Source organism: Geotrypetes seraphini, chromosome 17 (assembly GCF_902459505.1).
Source record: "Geotrypetes seraphini chromosome 17, aGeoSer1.1, whole genome shotgun sequence".
NCBI lineage: Eukaryota > Metazoa > Chordata > Amphibia > Gymnophiona > Dermophiidae > Geotrypetes > Geotrypetes seraphini.
In genome coordinates this window covers 28,954,469-28,973,197 of record NC_047100.1, presented here as the reverse complement: position 1 = coordinate 28,973,197, position 18,729 = coordinate 28,954,469, and the positions used below count along the sequence as shown (strand labels likewise).

The 18,729-nt window shown below is 41.6% G+C and overlaps 1 protein-coding gene across 2 annotated transcripts in view; it reads left to right on the top strand.

Moving 5' to 3' along the window:
- CAMK1 (calcium/calmodulin dependent protein kinase I) overlaps window positions 1–18,729 on the top strand; it is a 204,796-nt gene that overhangs the window by 168,859 nt on the left and 17,208 nt on the right. The window contains exons 8-9 of one of the 2 annotated variants that reach the window (XM_033926334.1): window positions 14,339–14,451; window positions 14,557–14,968. The exons of the other annotated variant lie outside the window; for it this stretch is intronic. Coding sequence (XP_033782225.1) covers window positions 14,339–14,451; window positions 14,557–14,639 — 196 coding nt within the window. The 3' untranslated portion in view covers window positions 14,640–14,968. Of the gene's footprint in view, window positions 1–14,338; window positions 14,452–14,556; window positions 14,969–18,729 lie in introns of those variants that run through there. 2 annotated transcript variants of the gene reach the window in all.

Genomic DNA, 18,729 nt, shown 5'->3' with positions numbered 1-18,729 from the left:
GTACTGTACCGCAGAGCCCAGCACTGCTGCACTGCATCCCCTGCCCTCTTACTTTGGATTTGCTGTCATGCATCCTGAGGCCACATAGGTATTGAAACATCACTATTATCTCCTCTCTCATGCCCCCTCCTCAATGTATATAGATGGAGATCATGAACTCGGTTCCCATTGACCCTTGCGGTAGCCTTCCTTTGAACTGAACTGAAATGTACACAAAATTCACAAGGAGGTCTCACCCAAATTTGTAGAGGGGCAGCAAACTCCCATTGTCCTGCTGGCCATACTGATTGCCGTGCATCCAAACATCTGTCTAGCTTTTGCTAGTACTGTTACAATCACACCAAACCCCCCCCCTTCCCCCCCTCACACACTCCTCATTCGTACGCCAAGGTCTTCACCCTTTAATCGCACCCCCATTCCCTTGTGGTTTAACAATTGCATTTTTTAAAAACATGAAATCTGAGCTGGACAATATGAAGCCATTCTACAAACTTAAGCCCCTCCTCGTTAGGCACACCATCAGGACTGGTCCATTACTGCTTTGGCCTCCTCCGCCAAAAGGCAAATCTTACTTACAACCCTACAAACACACTACTGATAAGATCCTCCCTTGGCATAACCATCTCTTGGGACCACAACCCACTGACACCTTACCGACCAACTAGTTCCTGCCCCAGACTGAGAACACTGAGTACGATATGCCTATGAAAATGGTCAAATACACCATATTCACCACACTCCCCCTTATCTAATGCCAAGATCACCCAAAGAAAGTAAGCAGATTTGTCGATCCAAATCCGTCTCTAGTGAATCTATTGAGATACTTACCAAAAAGTCAAACTTACCGGCCTGCATATTGTTGTGGAGGGAAACCACATCCTTCCTGCTCTATTCCTGCATTACCCACTCCCGACTCTAAAGAAGCAGTGAAAAGGTCAGTCAGCAGAGTCACCAGAACTACCCCCCAAATTCTTGCAGTACCCTTGGATGTACCAGCCGTTCCCCTCGCGGTATCCACCCGTAGTTGTAACGAACCCTCACAAACCCAAGCCACTGAAAATCAATCAGGGTTTATTACACCTCCTGCCCAAGTCACATGAGGTGCTTGTTTGTACACCCTCCTTCCCCCCCCCCCCCTCTCTTTATCAGCTGCTACTTATTGCCCCCTTGGGTTCCACAATGCCACTTTTGCATGTCTTGCTATCCCTAATAAATCTAAAAATGTCTTGTCCCCCATCATTACCGTGGCCGCTATTTATCCTTCCATTTCCATCTTCACTTTCCAGACTACTCGACCAACCCCCCTCCAATAGTGCCTCTGATGCCTTGCACCTTATAAGAACAGAAGAACATAAGAATTGTGATACCGGGACAGACCAAAAGTCCATCAAGAATGGTATCCTGTTTCCAACAGTAGCTAACCCAGGACCCGAGAAACTAGTGAGATCCTAGAATCCAAATTCTATGCCCTAGTAATAAAACAGAAATTATGCTGCAGAGGATTTCCCCAAGCCATCTCGGTTAGGGAAGTACCCAAACCTTTTTTTTTTTTTTAAACCCCGCTAAGCTAACTGATTTCACCTCATTCTCCAGCAATGAATTCCATAGATTAATCACATGTTGTGTGAAGACATATTTATCTAGTTTGTTGTAAATCTGCTACTTAATAGATTCATTGCACACCCCCCTAGTCCTAGTATTTTTTGGAAAGAGTGAACCAGCGATTCACATCAACCCTTTTTACTGCACTCCACTCGGTATTTCTTATACGTGACATACACAATAGGTTGTTACCCTTGTTCAGGTTTGCTCACCACTTACCGAGATGATTCCCCACTAACGGCATAAAAAACTTTTACCCTTTAATTTCTCCAGCACAAATAGACCAAACCCTCGACTTTACTACAATGAACCCTCTCTCCCTTTCCACAGAGACAGACACTAAGAAATCTATTTCCCCCCCTAACACACACACCCAGAAAAACACCACAATACACCGAGAACAGGTCATCATCTCCAGCTAAGCTAACAAATCAGGACAGCTGACACCATGCTCAATCGCCACAGCACAAAAGGAAAATTAGGATGACGGCCCCTATTGACACTCCAAACCAAAGTTTAAATCACAATACTGGGAAAATGCCGATTCCGTACAGTCACGCAGCCGCTGAGCACACAACTATCGCAAAGGCAGCTGCCGGTGCTCCTCAGCTCCCAGACACGGGAACGCCAAATCCGCGAAGGCTGCAAAAAACAAACACCCGAATGCAGCATCGGCACCTCCCAACTCCCTCCCTCGGACACCAGAATTTAGAGTCAAAGCCTCAAACCTATCTAGAAGTGCCCTACCGTGTGGCACACAGACCACCAGTCAGTCACTACCAGCTGCCAGTTCCTCCAAACTAGCCTACTAAGAAACAACCTGGCAACAGAAAGACCTCTCTGTGTCACACAAAAATAACCCCAACAGGTAAGTCCCTCTCTGACACACCGTACATTAGCGAGCAAACACCTTTCACATCCCATCTCCCTCGCAGCCAACCCAAATGGCAGCCCAGCGCTAACTGGGGACTGTTGTGCTGCCAGGCTGTGAAACCTCCACAGAAGAGCCCAAACCGCCCCTCTCCATTGCAGCCTCTGCTTCCTCAGGCAACAAATCCAGCACCTGCCCAGACAAAATAGCCCGCTCTGATTAAAACACAGACACAGAGAAGGTTAACATGGTTAACAAATTCCCTTACTCAAAATAAAGCAAACTTCCTAACAAATCCGTTCCAGGAGCAAAATGCTCCAAAATGCTTGTTTATTAAAGCGAGTTTCCCCATAGGAAATAATGAAACTCGCTTTGATGCGTTTCCCCCCCCCTCCCCCCTGAGAACCGGCATTGCTCCCCTCTGCGATCCGGCACCCCCCATGCTCAGATGCTCAAGGGCCAGCAGACGAGTAGGCAGATTTTCAAGAGCCCAGATGAGGGTAAGAAGCGGCGGGGGGAGGGTGCCCATTTGTGTTGGGGGGGGGGAGGGGGGATGTCGGATCGTGTTGGGGGGGGTGCTGGTTCGAGGCAGTGGGGTGCCGAATTGCGGGGGGGGGGGGGAGGTGCTCGTAAATGGAGCCATGCTCGATTTCCGAGGCACCGATTTTGCAAATGTTTTGCTCATCTTGCAAAACACTCGTAAACCCCTGAAGAGACTACTCTACCGTTCCCCTTTCCTCACAGACTTCACTCCAGCCTGCCACAACATCCAACCAATCACGTGACTGCTCCACCCCGTCGCCTTAGCAACCTCCCTAATCCTTTTTCTTTCTTACAAGCTCGGTCTATTAACCCTTTCTTACCTGCTCTTATAAAAATGGTCAATCCTTATTCTTACAGACCTTCGATAACACCTCATATATTCCCCTCACCCTCTGTCCCCCCTTCCATTTTGACCCACACCATCATTCAATAAATATTACCAGCCTGTTACATCAACTCAGCTAATGTTATATCACACCAGATGAATCTGGTGTTCTTCTTAATAATAATAGTGGAAAATTAATTGATCGTATCAAAACGGTTGTTGCCCCCCCAAATCAACTTTGTTCTCAGCACGATCCCACGATTATTCCCAACTTTGTTGTACAAATCAATCGATAAACTTATTTCTACTTTTATATGGAAGTGCAAACGACCAAAAATCGCACTCCAGAAACTTAAATCTGCCCAAACTACAGCCGGAATATTGTTGCCCGACTTAGGCTATAGTCCTGCTCTTTGGCTGCGCCTCGAACACGCCCTTTGTGCCTTCTCTCCCAACGTCTCACACATCCATACATGAGACCAATCCCATCATTTCCCAATCAGTTAAATTCCCAATTGGATAAATTGTTAGATGTTTCTGATCTTTGTACACCAGCCGTACAGCTTTTGACCTTTGTGGAATTACGTGACAAATTCGCTCTGCCTACTTACTAGGGTAATTTCAAAATCAAAAATACTACGTTTGTTCTCTTGTAAAGGAACCTCCTTCTTTGATCCCTCACTGTTCTAGGCTTCTCGAAGCGGGACATGTAGCATCCCAACTTGATAAATTGCTCATCACACCCTTTATGAATACAGATGCTTCCCTTTGTGCAGTCTGGGAACTTGATGTTGGAATTGTAAGACCCTCCCTGGCACCTTCCTTCATATGATTTTTGAATGTCCGTCGCTTCAGCACTTTTGGTTCGATTTTTCATTTTAACTTGGATCTTTCCCCGACAGCTAATATCCCTCTTCTTCAACATTCGTTATTTGATACACTTTTTAATCATAGGTTTACGACTTATACTTTCTACCTGGAAATCATTTGACGCTATCTCGGTTCATTTTTGGTTTCAATCGGTACTCCTCCGGCACAAACGTGAAATGTTGTTCTCACCAAATGGGCAGTGTTTACAGAGTACTTGTTGCTTATTCCTATCTTCTTCTTCTTCTTCTTCTTCTTCCAGGCCTCTGAGGATCTCTTTCCCTCTTCCTCCCTTTCCTAGATAGCTTCTCCTTTCCCTCCTACCGATTCTATCTTGCCCTTCCTCCTTTTTTTCTGTCCCTACCTGTATTAGATTTGGGATTCTTGAGTATTATAAATGACTAGTGTTTAAGCCCGTTAGAATAACGGGTGCTAGAATAGATGGGCAGACTTAAGAGTAAAAAAAAAAAATGTACTGAAAACTTACCGTGAGAGCTTTATTATCCATTGTACGTTTGATTGATTGAAGTTTTTCTTATTTTTTCTTATTGTTGGATGTCGTGGCTTAAAAGATCGGTTGCTTTCACATTTTTCCAGCAGATCTGTGTGCCACCGGGGCATATAGTTGCAATTGAAAAATCCAAAGTAGTCTGAGAAATATCTTCTTTTTGCGAGATCCTTCTCTAATGGCAGTATTTGATTGCCAACTGAACATAACACACATACACGGAGAGGCGCTACAAGGACTACAGGGACCTGACGGACTACACCTAACAAAGAGAGGCAAGAAAGTTTTTGGACATCGACTAGCACGCCTACTTCGGAAGGTAAGTTGGGGGAGGGTTCATACCTACATACCAGAGCAGCAAAGATCCGCCCTGGGGAAGCAAGTAAAACCCACACCTCTGAGCCTAAGGTAAGTGCCCATAGTATACACAAAAAAAACAGGAGTCACACTAACGGGGATAGGCATCTCATCACAAATTTGGAGAGCAATGTATGTTAATGCACACAGCTTGGGCAACAAAATCCTGGAACTAGAAACAGAGATATAAGGAATGCTGACCTTGACATAGTAGCGATATCCGAGACCTGGTTCACGGACTCGCACGGGTGGGATATGGTTATACCAGGCTACAATCTACTTCGTCGGGACAGAGAGGGCAAATTAGGAGGGGGGGGGGGGGTAGCACTATACACTAAGGATAATATCAAAACTACCAGGATCGCAGAGGTTAGATACACAGGGGAATCACTTTGGGTAAACCTGGCCAGAGGGAATGAAAAATGCCTTTACCTCGGTGTGGTATACAGTAGAGAATGACACGGTGAAAAAATTGGTCCCCGTCACCGCCCCGTCCCCGTCTCACCATCCCCGTCACCGCCCCGTCCCCGTCTCACCAACCCCGTCACCGCCCCGTCCCCGTCTCACCATCCTCTTCACCGCCCCGTCACCGCCACTGCCACCCCATTCACCGCCCCGTCACCGCCACTGCAATCCCATTCACTTTTCTTTATTTACGTATAAAGGAAACATTCTTTAAAACTTTAAAACTTAGTTAAATATTAGTTAATAACTATACAAAAACAAAACACGCAGAGAAAAAATTAATTAATAAAAATTCTCAAAACTGACACATTTTGATCACTAAATTTAAAATAGTTATTTTTCATACAGTTTTTCAATCACTAATCTTCCACCACCCCTGGGGCTAGCAAAGCAAAAACAAACACGACATGTACTTTAAATGCTGCTACGGCTGCAAGTCTCCCCTCCCCCCAGCGATCACGGCAGGAGGGCACCCAACCCCTCATGAAGACCCCCCCAACGGCCCTCCCGACAATCGCAGCAGAAGGGTACCCAACCCCTCCTGCCGGTCCTCCCAATGGCCTCCCCTAAGATCGCCGGCAGGAGGGTACCCAACCCCTCCTGCTGGACCCCCCCCCCCAACGAACCCTCCCACCCCGGAACCCCCTTAGTCTTACTTTTCAAGTTGGACCGGACAGCTCCTCGCTCGTCTGGCCAGCAGGCCTGCCTCCGTCCAAATGAGGCGGGCCCGCCCCTACCCTGCCCAACCCACAGGATCCTAGGGCCTGATTGGTCTAGGCACCTAAAGCCACTCCCGCTATAGGAGGGGCCTTAGGTGCTTGGGCCAATCAGGCCCTAGGATCCTGTGGGTTAGGCAGGGGAGGGGAGGGGCGGGCCCGCCTCATTTGGACGGAGGCAGGCCTGCTGGCCAGACGAGCGAGGAGCTGTCCGGTCCAACTTGAAAAGTAAGACTAAGGGGGTTCCGGGGTGGGAGGGGTCGTTGGGGGGGGGGTCCAGCAGGAGGGGTTGGGTACCCTCCTGCCGGCGATCTTAGGGGAGGCCATTGGGAGGCAGGGGAGGGGCGGGCCCGCCTCATTTGGACGGAGGCAGGCCTGCTGGCCAGACGAGCGAGGAGCTGTCCGGTCCAACTTGAAAAGTAAGACTAAGGGGGTTCCGGGGTGGGAGGGTTTGTTGGGGGGGGGTCCAGCAGGAGGGGTTGGGTACCCTCCTGCCGGCGATCTTAGGGGAGGCCATTGGGAGGACCGGCAGGAGGGGTTGGGTACCCTTCTGCTGCGATTGGCAGGAAGGGTTGAAATGACAAATGAGGAGCACGGTGAAATAGCGGTTCCTAGAAGGGGGTACATTGGCCCGCGGGGACAAACCTGTTCACCGTTTCCGCGGTCGGTGAATGGCCTTGTCCCCGTCACCGCAGCGACTGCTAGTTTTCTTCCCCGTTTTCGGCGGTGACCCGCGGCTTAAATGCGGTGGCCGCGGGTAAACCGTCACCGTGTCATTCTCTAGTATACAGGCCTCCGAGACAACAGGAAGACAAAGACAAGGAATTGATTGAGGACATACATAGAGAACATCACTTTGCGTGGTGACACAGTACTGTTAGGGGGACTTCAACATGCCAGATGCAGACTGGAACAACCTCTCCGCGACTACGAGCGGTAGCAGAAGAATATTAACCTCCATTAAGGGTACACAACTCAAACAAATGGTATTAGAGCCCACCAGGGAAAAGGCAATACTGGACCAAATGGAGACAGTGTCTCAGAAGTATCAGTGGGAGACACGCTGGCTTCCAGTGACCACAACATGGTACGGCTCAACCTCAGGAAAGGATTCTCTAAATCAAAGACAGCGACGAGGGTCCTCAACTTTAGGGGCGCAGATTTTGACCACATGAGAGACTTTGTCCATCAGGAGCTGCAAAACCATGCAGAAACTTACAATCCGGAAACTATGCGGTCAAATCTAAAATCCATCCTGAACGAAGCATCTAGCCGCTATATAAATACAGTAAGCAAATGCCGGAGAAACAAAAAAACCACAATGGTTCAGCCGGGAAATTTCGGACCTCATTAAAAAGAAAAAAGAAGCATTTATCACCTACAAACATCTTGGGGAAAAGGGAGGCAAAAGAAGATTATCTGGCCAGATCTAAGGCTGTCAAAAAGGCAGTCAGGGAAGCCAAACTTCGAACAGAGGAAGATCTAGCACGGAATATTAAAAAAGGGGACAAATCCTTCTTCAGGTACATGAGCGACAGGAAGAGATACAAAGATGGGATAGTACGCCTTAGGCAATCGGACGGAAACTATGCAGAATCTGATAATACCAAGGCGGAACTGCTAAATGAATACTTCTGCTCAGTATTCACCTGTGAAGCACCGGGAGCTGGTCCACAACTACAGATAAGAGACGGGCAAAATGACCTGTTTCACGATTACGAGTTTACACCCAGTAGCGTCTACCACGAACTCTTTCAAGACTCAAAGTAGACAAAGCCATGGGACCTGACAATCTACACCCCAGGGTACTCAGAGAGCTGAGTGAAGTTCTGGCTGAACCACTATCCGCACAGGAAAAGTACCCCTAGACTGGAAAACATCTAATGTAATTCCAGTCCACAAAAAGGGCTGCAGGACAGAGACAGAAAATTACAGACTGGCGAGTCTTACATCCATAGTGTGCAAACTGGAGAAAATTCTAGACGAAGAAAATTTACGTGATCCACACGAACACGGATTTACCAGGGGAAGGTCTTGCCAATCAAATCCGATTGACTTCTTTGACTGGGTGATCAGTCATCTGGATGCTGGGGAGTCCCTGGACGTGATCTATTTGGACTTCAGCAAAGCTTTTGATAGCGTCCCACACCGCAGGCTGTTGAACAAACTAAAATCGATGGGATTAGGGGATACATTTGCTACATGGGTAAAGGATGGGCTAGATGGTAGGCTTCAAAGGGTGATGGTAAACGGTACCCCCTCCAAAACGTCAGCAGTGACGAGCGGAGTACCGATTCTATTCAATTTATTCATAGGAGATTTGACCCAAGGGCTTAGAGGAAAAGTATCACTGTTTGCCGACGCCGACGCCAAACTATGCAACATAGTAGGCAAAAGCAGTGTTCCGGACTTTATGACGCAGGACCTACGGCAGCTGGAACGGTGGTCGTCAACTTGGCAGCTAGGCTTCAATGCTAAAAAAAAATGTAAAGTAACGCACCTAGGCAAAAAAAAATCCACACAGAACTTACACACGAAATGGTGAAACCTTGTCCAGGACCACGGTAGAATGTGATTTAGGAGCGATCATTAGCGATGATATGAAGGCTGCCAATTAGGTGGAGAAGGCTTTGTCCAGGATGAGACAAATGACGGGCTGCATCCGTAGGGGTTTTGTCAGCAGAAAACCTGAAGTCATAATGCCACTATACAGATCTCGAGTATTGTGTTCAATTCTGGAGACCACACTATCGGAAAGATGTGTTGAGAATTGAGTCAGTTCAGTGAACGGCTACCGGGATGGTCTCGGGGCTCAGGGATCTCACGTACGAAGAAAGGCTAAAGAAACTGCGGATGTACTCACCGGAGGAGCGACACGATTGAGACCTTTAAGTATATCACGGGGCTTATAGAGGTGAAAGATGATATCTTTAGTCTTACAGGGCCCTCGGTAACCAGAGGATACTCGCTGAAAATCAGGGGAGGGAAATTTCAAGGTGATGCTAGGAAGTACTTCTTCACTGAAAGGGTGGTCGATCATTGGAACGAGCTGATTGAGGCCAACAGCGTGTCAGATTTTAAGAGAAAATGGGATATTCACGTGGGATCTATAGGGGAGTAAAAGTCAGGGAGCGGGTCATCGGTATGGGCAGACTCGATGGGCTATGGCCCTTTTCTGCCGTCAATTTCTATGTTTCTATACTTTACAGACAACCTAAGAAACCCTGATTAATGCAAGGGTGTAAAGGAATGTTTGGTGGTTTTATGATACGGTGCGTGTGCAGGAAAGGGTTTTATGATTATTGTTCTTAAGATTATTGAAAGAAATTTTTGTTGTTGTGTTTTCGTAATGTTGTATGTCAATAAAATGTCCTTATAGACAATATTCCTCGTGAAGATTCTTTTTGAGTTTGGTAATAGTTTTCCTCGGTTAGGGGCCGTCTACAGCTGTCATCAGAATGTTTGAAAAAGCGACATATAAATGGCCATGGCTGAATACAGGTTCTGGCAAGAAAAATGCCCACTTTTTCTAAAGTTTGCCCCTGAGCTTTATTGACCATCATAGCGAAGGCTAACGTGACTGGAAATTGCAGCCAAATCAATACGTGGAATAAAAACTAATTCTCCTTCTGCTGAATTGGTTATTACTTGAGCAATGAATGATGAGGTGGGTACCATTGCACAATCCTCTTTTAGTATTAGGTGGCTCCTTTTTTAAGGTTGAATTTATGTTTTGGCATACCTGTTGGAATGAGTTCATTGAGGAACTCTATTGGATAGTTTGGTATGTCTTCCTGAGTGGAGTCATCAATTGAGGTGGAGCTCAGATATGTTACAGTTTGGCCTTCCCAAATGTATGGTGTTTTGACATCAGAGTTTTTTGGGCAAAATAGAGTTTGTTTGTTTTGGAATATCTGCAATAGTAATATTTTCTCCCAAAAAGTCTTTGATGATATTTTCTGTGGTTAAAATTTGGGAAGGGATTTCAATGATGTCATCAGGCAAGCCGTCAATGTGTGGCGTATCACCATTACCGACTTTGATGAGTCAAATGCTGAAATCGAATATTGTTTTTAAGGGTGAGGACTTTGAATACGGGCCACAGGTTGTTATTCTTTATACATGCCCCTACAATTTTGGTCCGGTCAGCATGAGGTACCGGGGGAAGTGTTTGACGTTATCCATTATTTCTTGTAGTAGTTTGTCAACTGCTGTAAAACAGCTATAGAAGGGGCCATAGTACATTGGTCCCCAAATGATTAGTTTAGCGGATTGTAAATTGTCAGCATCGGTAGAATTTAGACGCGTATTTAATATTGAGTTTTCAAGCATAGGCAAGGGTAATTTGAATTGGGAGCGGTATGTTCTCCCGCCCTTAAGAAGATTTGCCGCTAGACCTGTGGAGGCTACAGGGAGCGCAACGTTACCTTGTGCACGAAACGTACAGAGAAGTGTCGTGTAAAGCACTACCTCCCGGGTTGCTGACAATATTTCTTGTAAAGCTGTTTTTCGATCAACGTTTAGGTTAGTATTTGTTATTGTGTACGGTAATGCAAAATCACTCCAAAAAATATCACCCAAAGCGGCTCAAAGGATATAACCTATTATAAATGCGTAAACATACCACTTTATAGGGACAGTTGCATCCACTTATAGCTTTTAAAATATACTCTCAGGTTTTTCTGGCCAATGACTGGAGCCAAAAACTACGCTGACAATCTCAGTCTGTGATCAGGACTGTGCGTAGGCTCTGATTTTATTTCTTAAAAATGATGTCAGTGGATGCGCCGTCCCTATAAAGCGGTATGTTTATGCTTTTATAATTGGTAATGCAAAATCTTCACACTTTTTTTCCACGGAGTGGTAAAACGTTGGCTATGTCTTTGAGCGATATGTGTTTTCACGAAATCTTCAATAAGCAAATAAGCGCCTTAGTTGTTTAGGCGTGCTGTATTGCACTGCATTGTGGAGAGAGTAAGTTCACAGAATACACGTGTCCAATAACAATGGTCAGAGTCAAACACATAGTGTAAAGGAATGTATACTCCTTGCTTCTTCACGAGTATTGTGTTGAGAAGCTATGTGTGTTGCAGTGGAAATGTGATTTGGGTTGAAAAATACAGTTTGTTTGTCAGGTAGATGTACTGCTTCTGAATGACAACATTTGCACAATCATGACCTTTGTGTATATATATATATATATATATATATATATATATTTAAAAAGGTATTTCACGCTTTTCACAGAAGCACAGACTTCAACTTCTGGTTTACTATCATCTTTAAGAACCGAGGAGGTCACCCAGTCTGGGTTTGTCTCCGGACTGGGGCGACATACGGCAAGGTGAGATCAGCAGTAAGAAGATAGTGGCCTGTATTTCACTCAGGTGATATCTCATTGTCTCTCTTGGGGGGGGGGGGGGGGGGGGGGGGTCTCTGCAGATTGAGCCTTTGTCTGGTGGTAACTGTCCTTCTTATTTGGGCCTCTGTGCTGAGCTGCACAGGATAAATATATAGAAACATAGAAAGATGACGGCAGAAAAGGGCCACAGCCCATCAAGTCTGCCCAGTTGATGGGCTGTGGCCCTTTTCTGCCGTCATCTTTCTATGTTTCTATATATTTATCCTGTGCAGCTCAGCACAGAGGCCCAAATATATGCCTAAAGGTAGTAGAAACAGTTTCCAAGTCGGGGCTGTCTCTATGGGCATAATGACACTGCGCATCTTCCTGCGGCCAGGACTTGAGATTTCCATGCTTATCACGCTGGTTTCTCCTGGCACATGCTAGACGGGCTGTAACCAGGAGCCAGTTCCCTATTCTATCAAACCCCTGGAGGATCACGCGCTATGTGGCTGTTTTTCTCATCCCTGAAGCTCTCATTAGCGATGTGAGCTTTGTCTGATACCTGTAAGGATGCTGTTGTTTTCATGGTTCCTCTAGGAGAATCTTCTGCACTTCATTCTGAGGGGGATCTTGACTTCTTTCAATGACTCTTCAGGCTTTCTCATGAGGGAGAAGATGCTATAAGGTCAGGTCAGGTCAGGGGGCTGTGAAGATTTTTCAGGATGCTTTCATCTTTGCATCCTCCTCAGGTTTCCAGTTTGTTCTTTAAGAATTGCTGCTGCTGGGTCAGATCAGTGCCCTCTTTGAGTCTAACTTTGTCTTGAATACCTGGAGGGTGCTTTTCCCCCTATAACAGCTTCCGGAAGAATGTTCCAATCATGTTCTCTCTGGGCTTAGAAAAATGTTTGGACCAATTCCTGGTGAAAAAGTCAGTCCCATCATCTGCTATTAAGGTAGACCTTTAGGGTTTAATAGCATGGAATGTTGTAAGAGTTTGCAAAGACAGAGCATAGTGAACCTGTGGTCTTCAAAAGAAGCACACTTTAATCACAACCAAAAAAAAAAACATCCATAGAGTATTAAATGAGGACCTTTTCAAGCAGTCTACAGGGTGAGGTCAGTTATCCTTCCTAAAATCTTTCCCCCATCCCTGCAGGAACTGAACCGCACAAGCCTTGAACACCTATGATTTTACAGTGTTTGAGGCTTGTGCAGATGAGGATGGAGCTTAGGAGCATGTTGTGGTAAACCCCCCCCCCCTCTTTTGAAATTCAATGATGTATACAATGGCTTTTGTTAGTCCAAAAAGATGATTTTTTACAGATATCATTGATTAGAGCTTTGAGTTTGATGTGAAATACTCTGCATTTGGACCATGTTGTAGGTTATTAACAATCATCTTTTCCCATTGCATCATCATCGTGATAATTTTGTACCTGTAAATGAGGAAGGCAAAATATAAGAAGTGGTTTTATTTTTTTTCCTTTCCTAGGAATTAGGCCTGCATGTACAATATATTGTTGTGTAAGCCGGCCAGCATGTAAGAAGGGATGAATTACACCATAATATTGCATTTGTGTTACTCTAACTCTAGGATTTTGTGAGGTGTCTGTTGCAAAGGTATGTATGTATGTATGTCAGTTCCCCAGCTTTGATTCTCTCCCATATGGGAAGAGCATAGGATCGAGGACAGGAATATTTTGTGTTATCCTTTGTGTTGGATTGTCTGCACTTGGTTTGCAGTGGTGGTGGTGCGGTGTTATATCGCCTTTGGTCATTTTTACTATCTTGCACTATTGTCATGGTTACTTACATAGTTAGTAACAAACATTGTCTGTTTTGATGGATGAAAGATGTACTTTTCCTTTTCCTTTTGAGCAACATTGTGAACATTTAGAATTTGAAGGTATTTCTGCTTCAAAAGTTGCAAATATGATCTAAATATCCAGCATGTCATTCACAACTGCCATTGGGTATGGATTTTTTTCTTGTGTGACAGAGGTGTTATAATGGGTTGCTGAGATTGTGCATTTATTTCTGTATGTCTTTTCATATGATACCAACATTTTGTCTGTACCATTTTCCCTTTGGTAAAGCTTTCAAGGAAAAAAACTAACTAACTATACTTTAAAGAGTTTAAATGTTTGCTGATCTGGCAAGGGACACACACACCATTCCTGTTGAGGTTGGAGAATGCTCAATGAAGGATAGATGACTGCCCTTAGCACAGCTTAATCTTTTATGAGGACTTAGGGTTTAGGATTTATTACTTGAATTGTGATATAGCAGATGTCTTTGTATTGTGTTTCAAAGGAAATGCATTTTTGGTTTTATTTTTACAGTGTTGAAGTAGTTGCTGGGGAATCCCCCCAGCTGAGTATTTATATTTACATTTACATTTACAAAGTATGTATTCTGTGAGGAAGTTTAATGAGTGCAGAATGGTGTCAACTTAGATCAAAGTTGCATATACCAGATGTATTTCTTTCTTTATTTTTGTTAAAGGGGGTGGGGGAAGAACTTTGGAGTATTGCAGACTGCTTGATATGGGGGAGCCTTATTCAGTGTGAGCAGATGGTTGTTTTTCTTTCCAGAACCTTTTGTCTGTTAGGCCATTGACCAGTTGAAATGGTATTGTATGCTGTTTAGGATGCTTGTGCAAATATAATGATCTGAGTTTATTACTAGGTTGGGGGACTTACTTAAGTTTTGTCTGATGTCATTTGCTCTGTTTATCCAGGTTATGTGGCTATCCTCCCTTCTATGATGAAAATGATGCTAAGTTGTTTGAGCAGATCCTGAAGGCAGAGTATGAATTTGATTCTCCATACTGGGATGACATCTCAGAATCAGGTAATTGGGGGGTACACACTTTCCTTCCCAAGAAGTTAATGACAGAAGGCTCTGAGAAAAGCATTTGATATTTGTTTTTTTTCTATGTTGCTGTTTAATCTGTAGCCAAAGACTTTATCCAACATTTGATGGAGAAGGATTCTGATAAGCGGTACACATGCGACCTGGCTCTTCAGCATCCATGGTAAGAGACGAAGAAGATGATGTTAGAGTGCATGTATTAAAGGTTTTGGGTGGTAGAACCAGTGGTGTGTGTTTATATGGTTAGAGAGAAGGGAGGTATACACATAGTGTTGTTATCAAATAAAGGTTTCCAACCCAAGTGTGAGTTTGTATTCTTGGAGGTGGTGGTACATCAATAAAGAATGAGCAAATAGTGTGAGTGTCTGTTCTTTCTTCTTATGGTAGCATTTCACAGGGTGTGTAAAGGGGGTATCTATACCCTACCAGGTAGGTCTAGTTAGGGGGTGAGCTAGAGGTGTCTTCATCACTCCTCCGGAGAAGATAGAAGATAGAAGATAGAAGATAGAAGATAGAAGATAGAAGATAGAAGATAGAAGATAGAAGATAGAAGATAGAAGATAGAAGATAGAAGATAGAAGATAGAAGATAGAAGATAGAAGATAGAAGATAGAAGATAGAAGATAGAAGATAGAAGATAGAAGATAGAAGATAGAAGATAGAAGATAGAAGATAGAAGATAGAAGATAGAAGATAGAAGATAGAAGATAGAAGATAGAAGATAGAAGATAGAAGATAGAAGATAGAAGATAGAAGATAGAAGATAGAAGATAGAAGATAGAAGATAGAAGATAGAAGATAGAAGATAGAAGATAGAAGATAGAAGATAGAAGATAGAAGATAGAAGATAGAAGATAGAAGATAGAAGATAGAAGATAGAAGATAGAAGATAGAAGATAGAAGATAGAAGATAGAAGATAGAAGATAGAAGATAGAAGATAGAAGATAGAAGATAGAAGATAGAAGATAGAAGATAGAAGATAGAAGATAGAAGATAGAAGATAGAAGATAGAAGATAGAAGATAGAAGATAGAAGATAGAAGATAGAAGATAGAAGATAGAAGATAGAAGATAGAAGATAGAAGATAGAAGATAGAAGATAGAAGATAGAAGATAGAAGATAGAAGATAGAAGATAGAAGATAGAAGATAGAAGATAGAAGATAGAAGATAGAAGATAGAAGATAGAAGATAGAAGATAGAAGATAGAAGATAGAAGATAGAAGATAGAAGATAGAAGATAGAAGATAGAAGATAGAAGATAGAAGATAGAAGATAGAAGATAGAAGATAGAAGATAGAAGATAGAAGATAGAAGATAGAAGATAGAAGATAGAAGATAGAAGATAGAAGATAGAAGATAGAAGATAGAAGATAGAAGATAGAAGATAGAAGATAGAAGATAGAAGATAGAAGATAGAAGATAGAAGATAGAAGATAGAAGATAGAAGATAGAAGATAGAAGATAGAAGATAGAAGATAGAAGATAGAAGATAGAAGATAGAAGATAGAAGATAGAAGATAGAAGATAGAAGATAGAAGATAGAAGATAGAAGATAGAAGATAGAAGATAGAAGATAGAAGATAGAAGATAGAAGATAGAAGATAGAAGATAGAAGATAGAAGATAGAAGATAGAAGATAGAAGATAGAAGATAGAAGATAGAAGATAGAAGATAGAAGATAGAAGATAGAAGATAGAAGATAGAAGATAGAAGATAGAAGATAGAAGATAGAAGATAGAAGATAGAAGATAGAAGATAGAAGATAGAAGATAGAAGATAGAAGATAGAAGATAGAAGATAGAAGATAGAAGATAGAAGATAGAAGATAGAAGATAGAAGATAGAAGATAGAAGATAGAAGATAGAAGATAGAAGATAGAAGATAGAAGATAGAAGATAGAAGATAGAAGATAGAAGATAGAAGATAGAAGATAGAAGATAGAAGATAGAAGATAGAAGATAGAAGATAGAAGATAGAAGATAGAAGATAGAAGATAGAAGATAGAAGATAGAAGATAGAAGATAGAAGATAGAAGATAGAAGATAGAAGATAGAAGATAGAAGATAGAAGATAGAAGATAGAAGATAGAAGATAGAAGATAGAAGATAGAAGATAGAAGATAGAAGATAGAAGATAGAAGATAGAAGATAGAAGATAGAAGATAGAAGATAGAAGATAGAAGATAGAAGATAGAAGATAGAAGATAGAAGATAGAAGATAGAAGATAGAAGATAGAAGATAGAAGATAGAAGATAGAAGATAGAAGATAGAAGATAGAAGATAGAAGATAGAAGATAGAAGATAGAAGATAGAAGATAGAAGATAGAAGATAGAAGATAGAAGATAGAAGATAGAAGATAGAAGATAGAAGATAGAAGATAGAAGATAGAAGATAGAAGATAGAAGATAGAAGATAGAAGATAGAAGATAGAAGATAGAAGATAGAAGATAGAAGATAGAAAATAGAAGATAGAAGATAGAAGATAGAAGATAGAAGATAGAAGATAGAAGATAGAAGATAGAAGATAGAAGATAGAAGATAGAAGATAGAAGATAGAAGATAGAAGATAGAAGATAGAAGATAGAAGATAGAAGATAGAAGATAGAAGATAGAAGATAGAAGATAGAAGATAGAAGATAGAAGATAGAAGATAGAAGATAGAAGATAGAAGATAGAAGATAGAAGATAGAAGATAGAAGATAGAAGATAGAAGATAGAAGATAGAAGATAGAAGATAGAAGATAGAAGATAGAAGATAGAAGATAGAAGATAGAAGATAGAAGATAGAAGATAGAAGATAGAAGATAGAAGATAGAAGATAGAAGATAGAAGATAGAAGATAGAAGATAGAAGATAGAAGATAGAAGATAGAAGATAGAAGATAGAAGATAGAAGATAGAAGATAGAAGATAGAAGATAGAAGATAGAAGATAGAAGATAGAAGATAGAAGATAGAAGATAGAAGATAGAAGATAGAAGATAGAAGATAGAAGATAGAAGATAGAAGATAGAAGATAGAAGATAGAAGATAGAAGATAGAAGATAGAAGATAGAAGATAGAAGATAGAAGATAGAAGATAGAAGATAGAAGATAGAAGATAGAAGATAGAAGATAGAAGATAGAAGATAGAAGATAGAAGATAGAAGATAGAAGATAGAAGATAGAAGATAGAAGATAGAAGATAGAAGATAGAAGATAGAAGATAGAAGATAGAAGATAGAAGATAGAAGATAGAAGATAGAAGATAGAAGATAGAAGATAGAAGATAGAAGATAGAAGATAGAAGATAGAAGATAGAAGATAGAAGATAGAAGATAGAAGATAGAAGATAGAAGATAGAAGATAGAAGATAGAAGATAGAAGATAGAAGATAGAAGATAGAAGATAGAAGATAGAAGATAGAAGATAGAAGATAGAAGATAGAAGATAGAAGATAGAAGATAGAAGATAGAAGATAGAAGATAGAAGATAGAAGATAGAAGATAGAAGATAGAAGATAGAAGATAGAAGATAGAAGATAGAAGATAGAAGATAGAAGATAGAAGATAGAAGATAGAAGATAGAAGATAGAAGATAGAAGATAGAAGATAGAAGATAGAAGATAGAAGATAGAAGATAGAAGATAGAAGATAGAAGATAGAAGATAGAAGATAGAAGATAGAAGATAGAAGATAGAAGATAGAAGATAGAAGATAGAAGATAGAAGATAGAAGATAGAAGATAGAAGATAGAAGATAGAAGATAGAAGATAGAAGATAGAAGATAGAAGATAGAAGATAGAAGATAGAAGATAGAAGATAGAAGATAGAAGATAGAAGATAGAAGATAGAAGATAGAAGATAGAAGATAGAAGATAGAAGATAGAAGATAGAAGATAGAAGATAGAAGATAGAAGATAGAAGATAGAAGATAGAAGATAGAAGATAGAAGATAGAAGATAGAAGATAGAAGATAGAAGATAGAAGATAGAAGATAGAAGATAGAAGATAGAAGATAGAAGATAGAAGATAGAAGATAGAAGATAGAAGATAGAAGATAGAAGATAGAAGATAGAAGATAGAAGATAGAAGATAGAAGATAGAAGATAGAAGATAGAAGATAGAAGATAGAAGATAGAAGATAGAAGATAGAAGATAGAAGATAGAAGATAGAAGATAGAAGATAGAAGATAGAAGATAGAAGATAGAAGATAGAAGATAGAAGATAGAAGATAGAAGATAGAAGATAGAAGATAGAAGATAGAAGATAGAAGA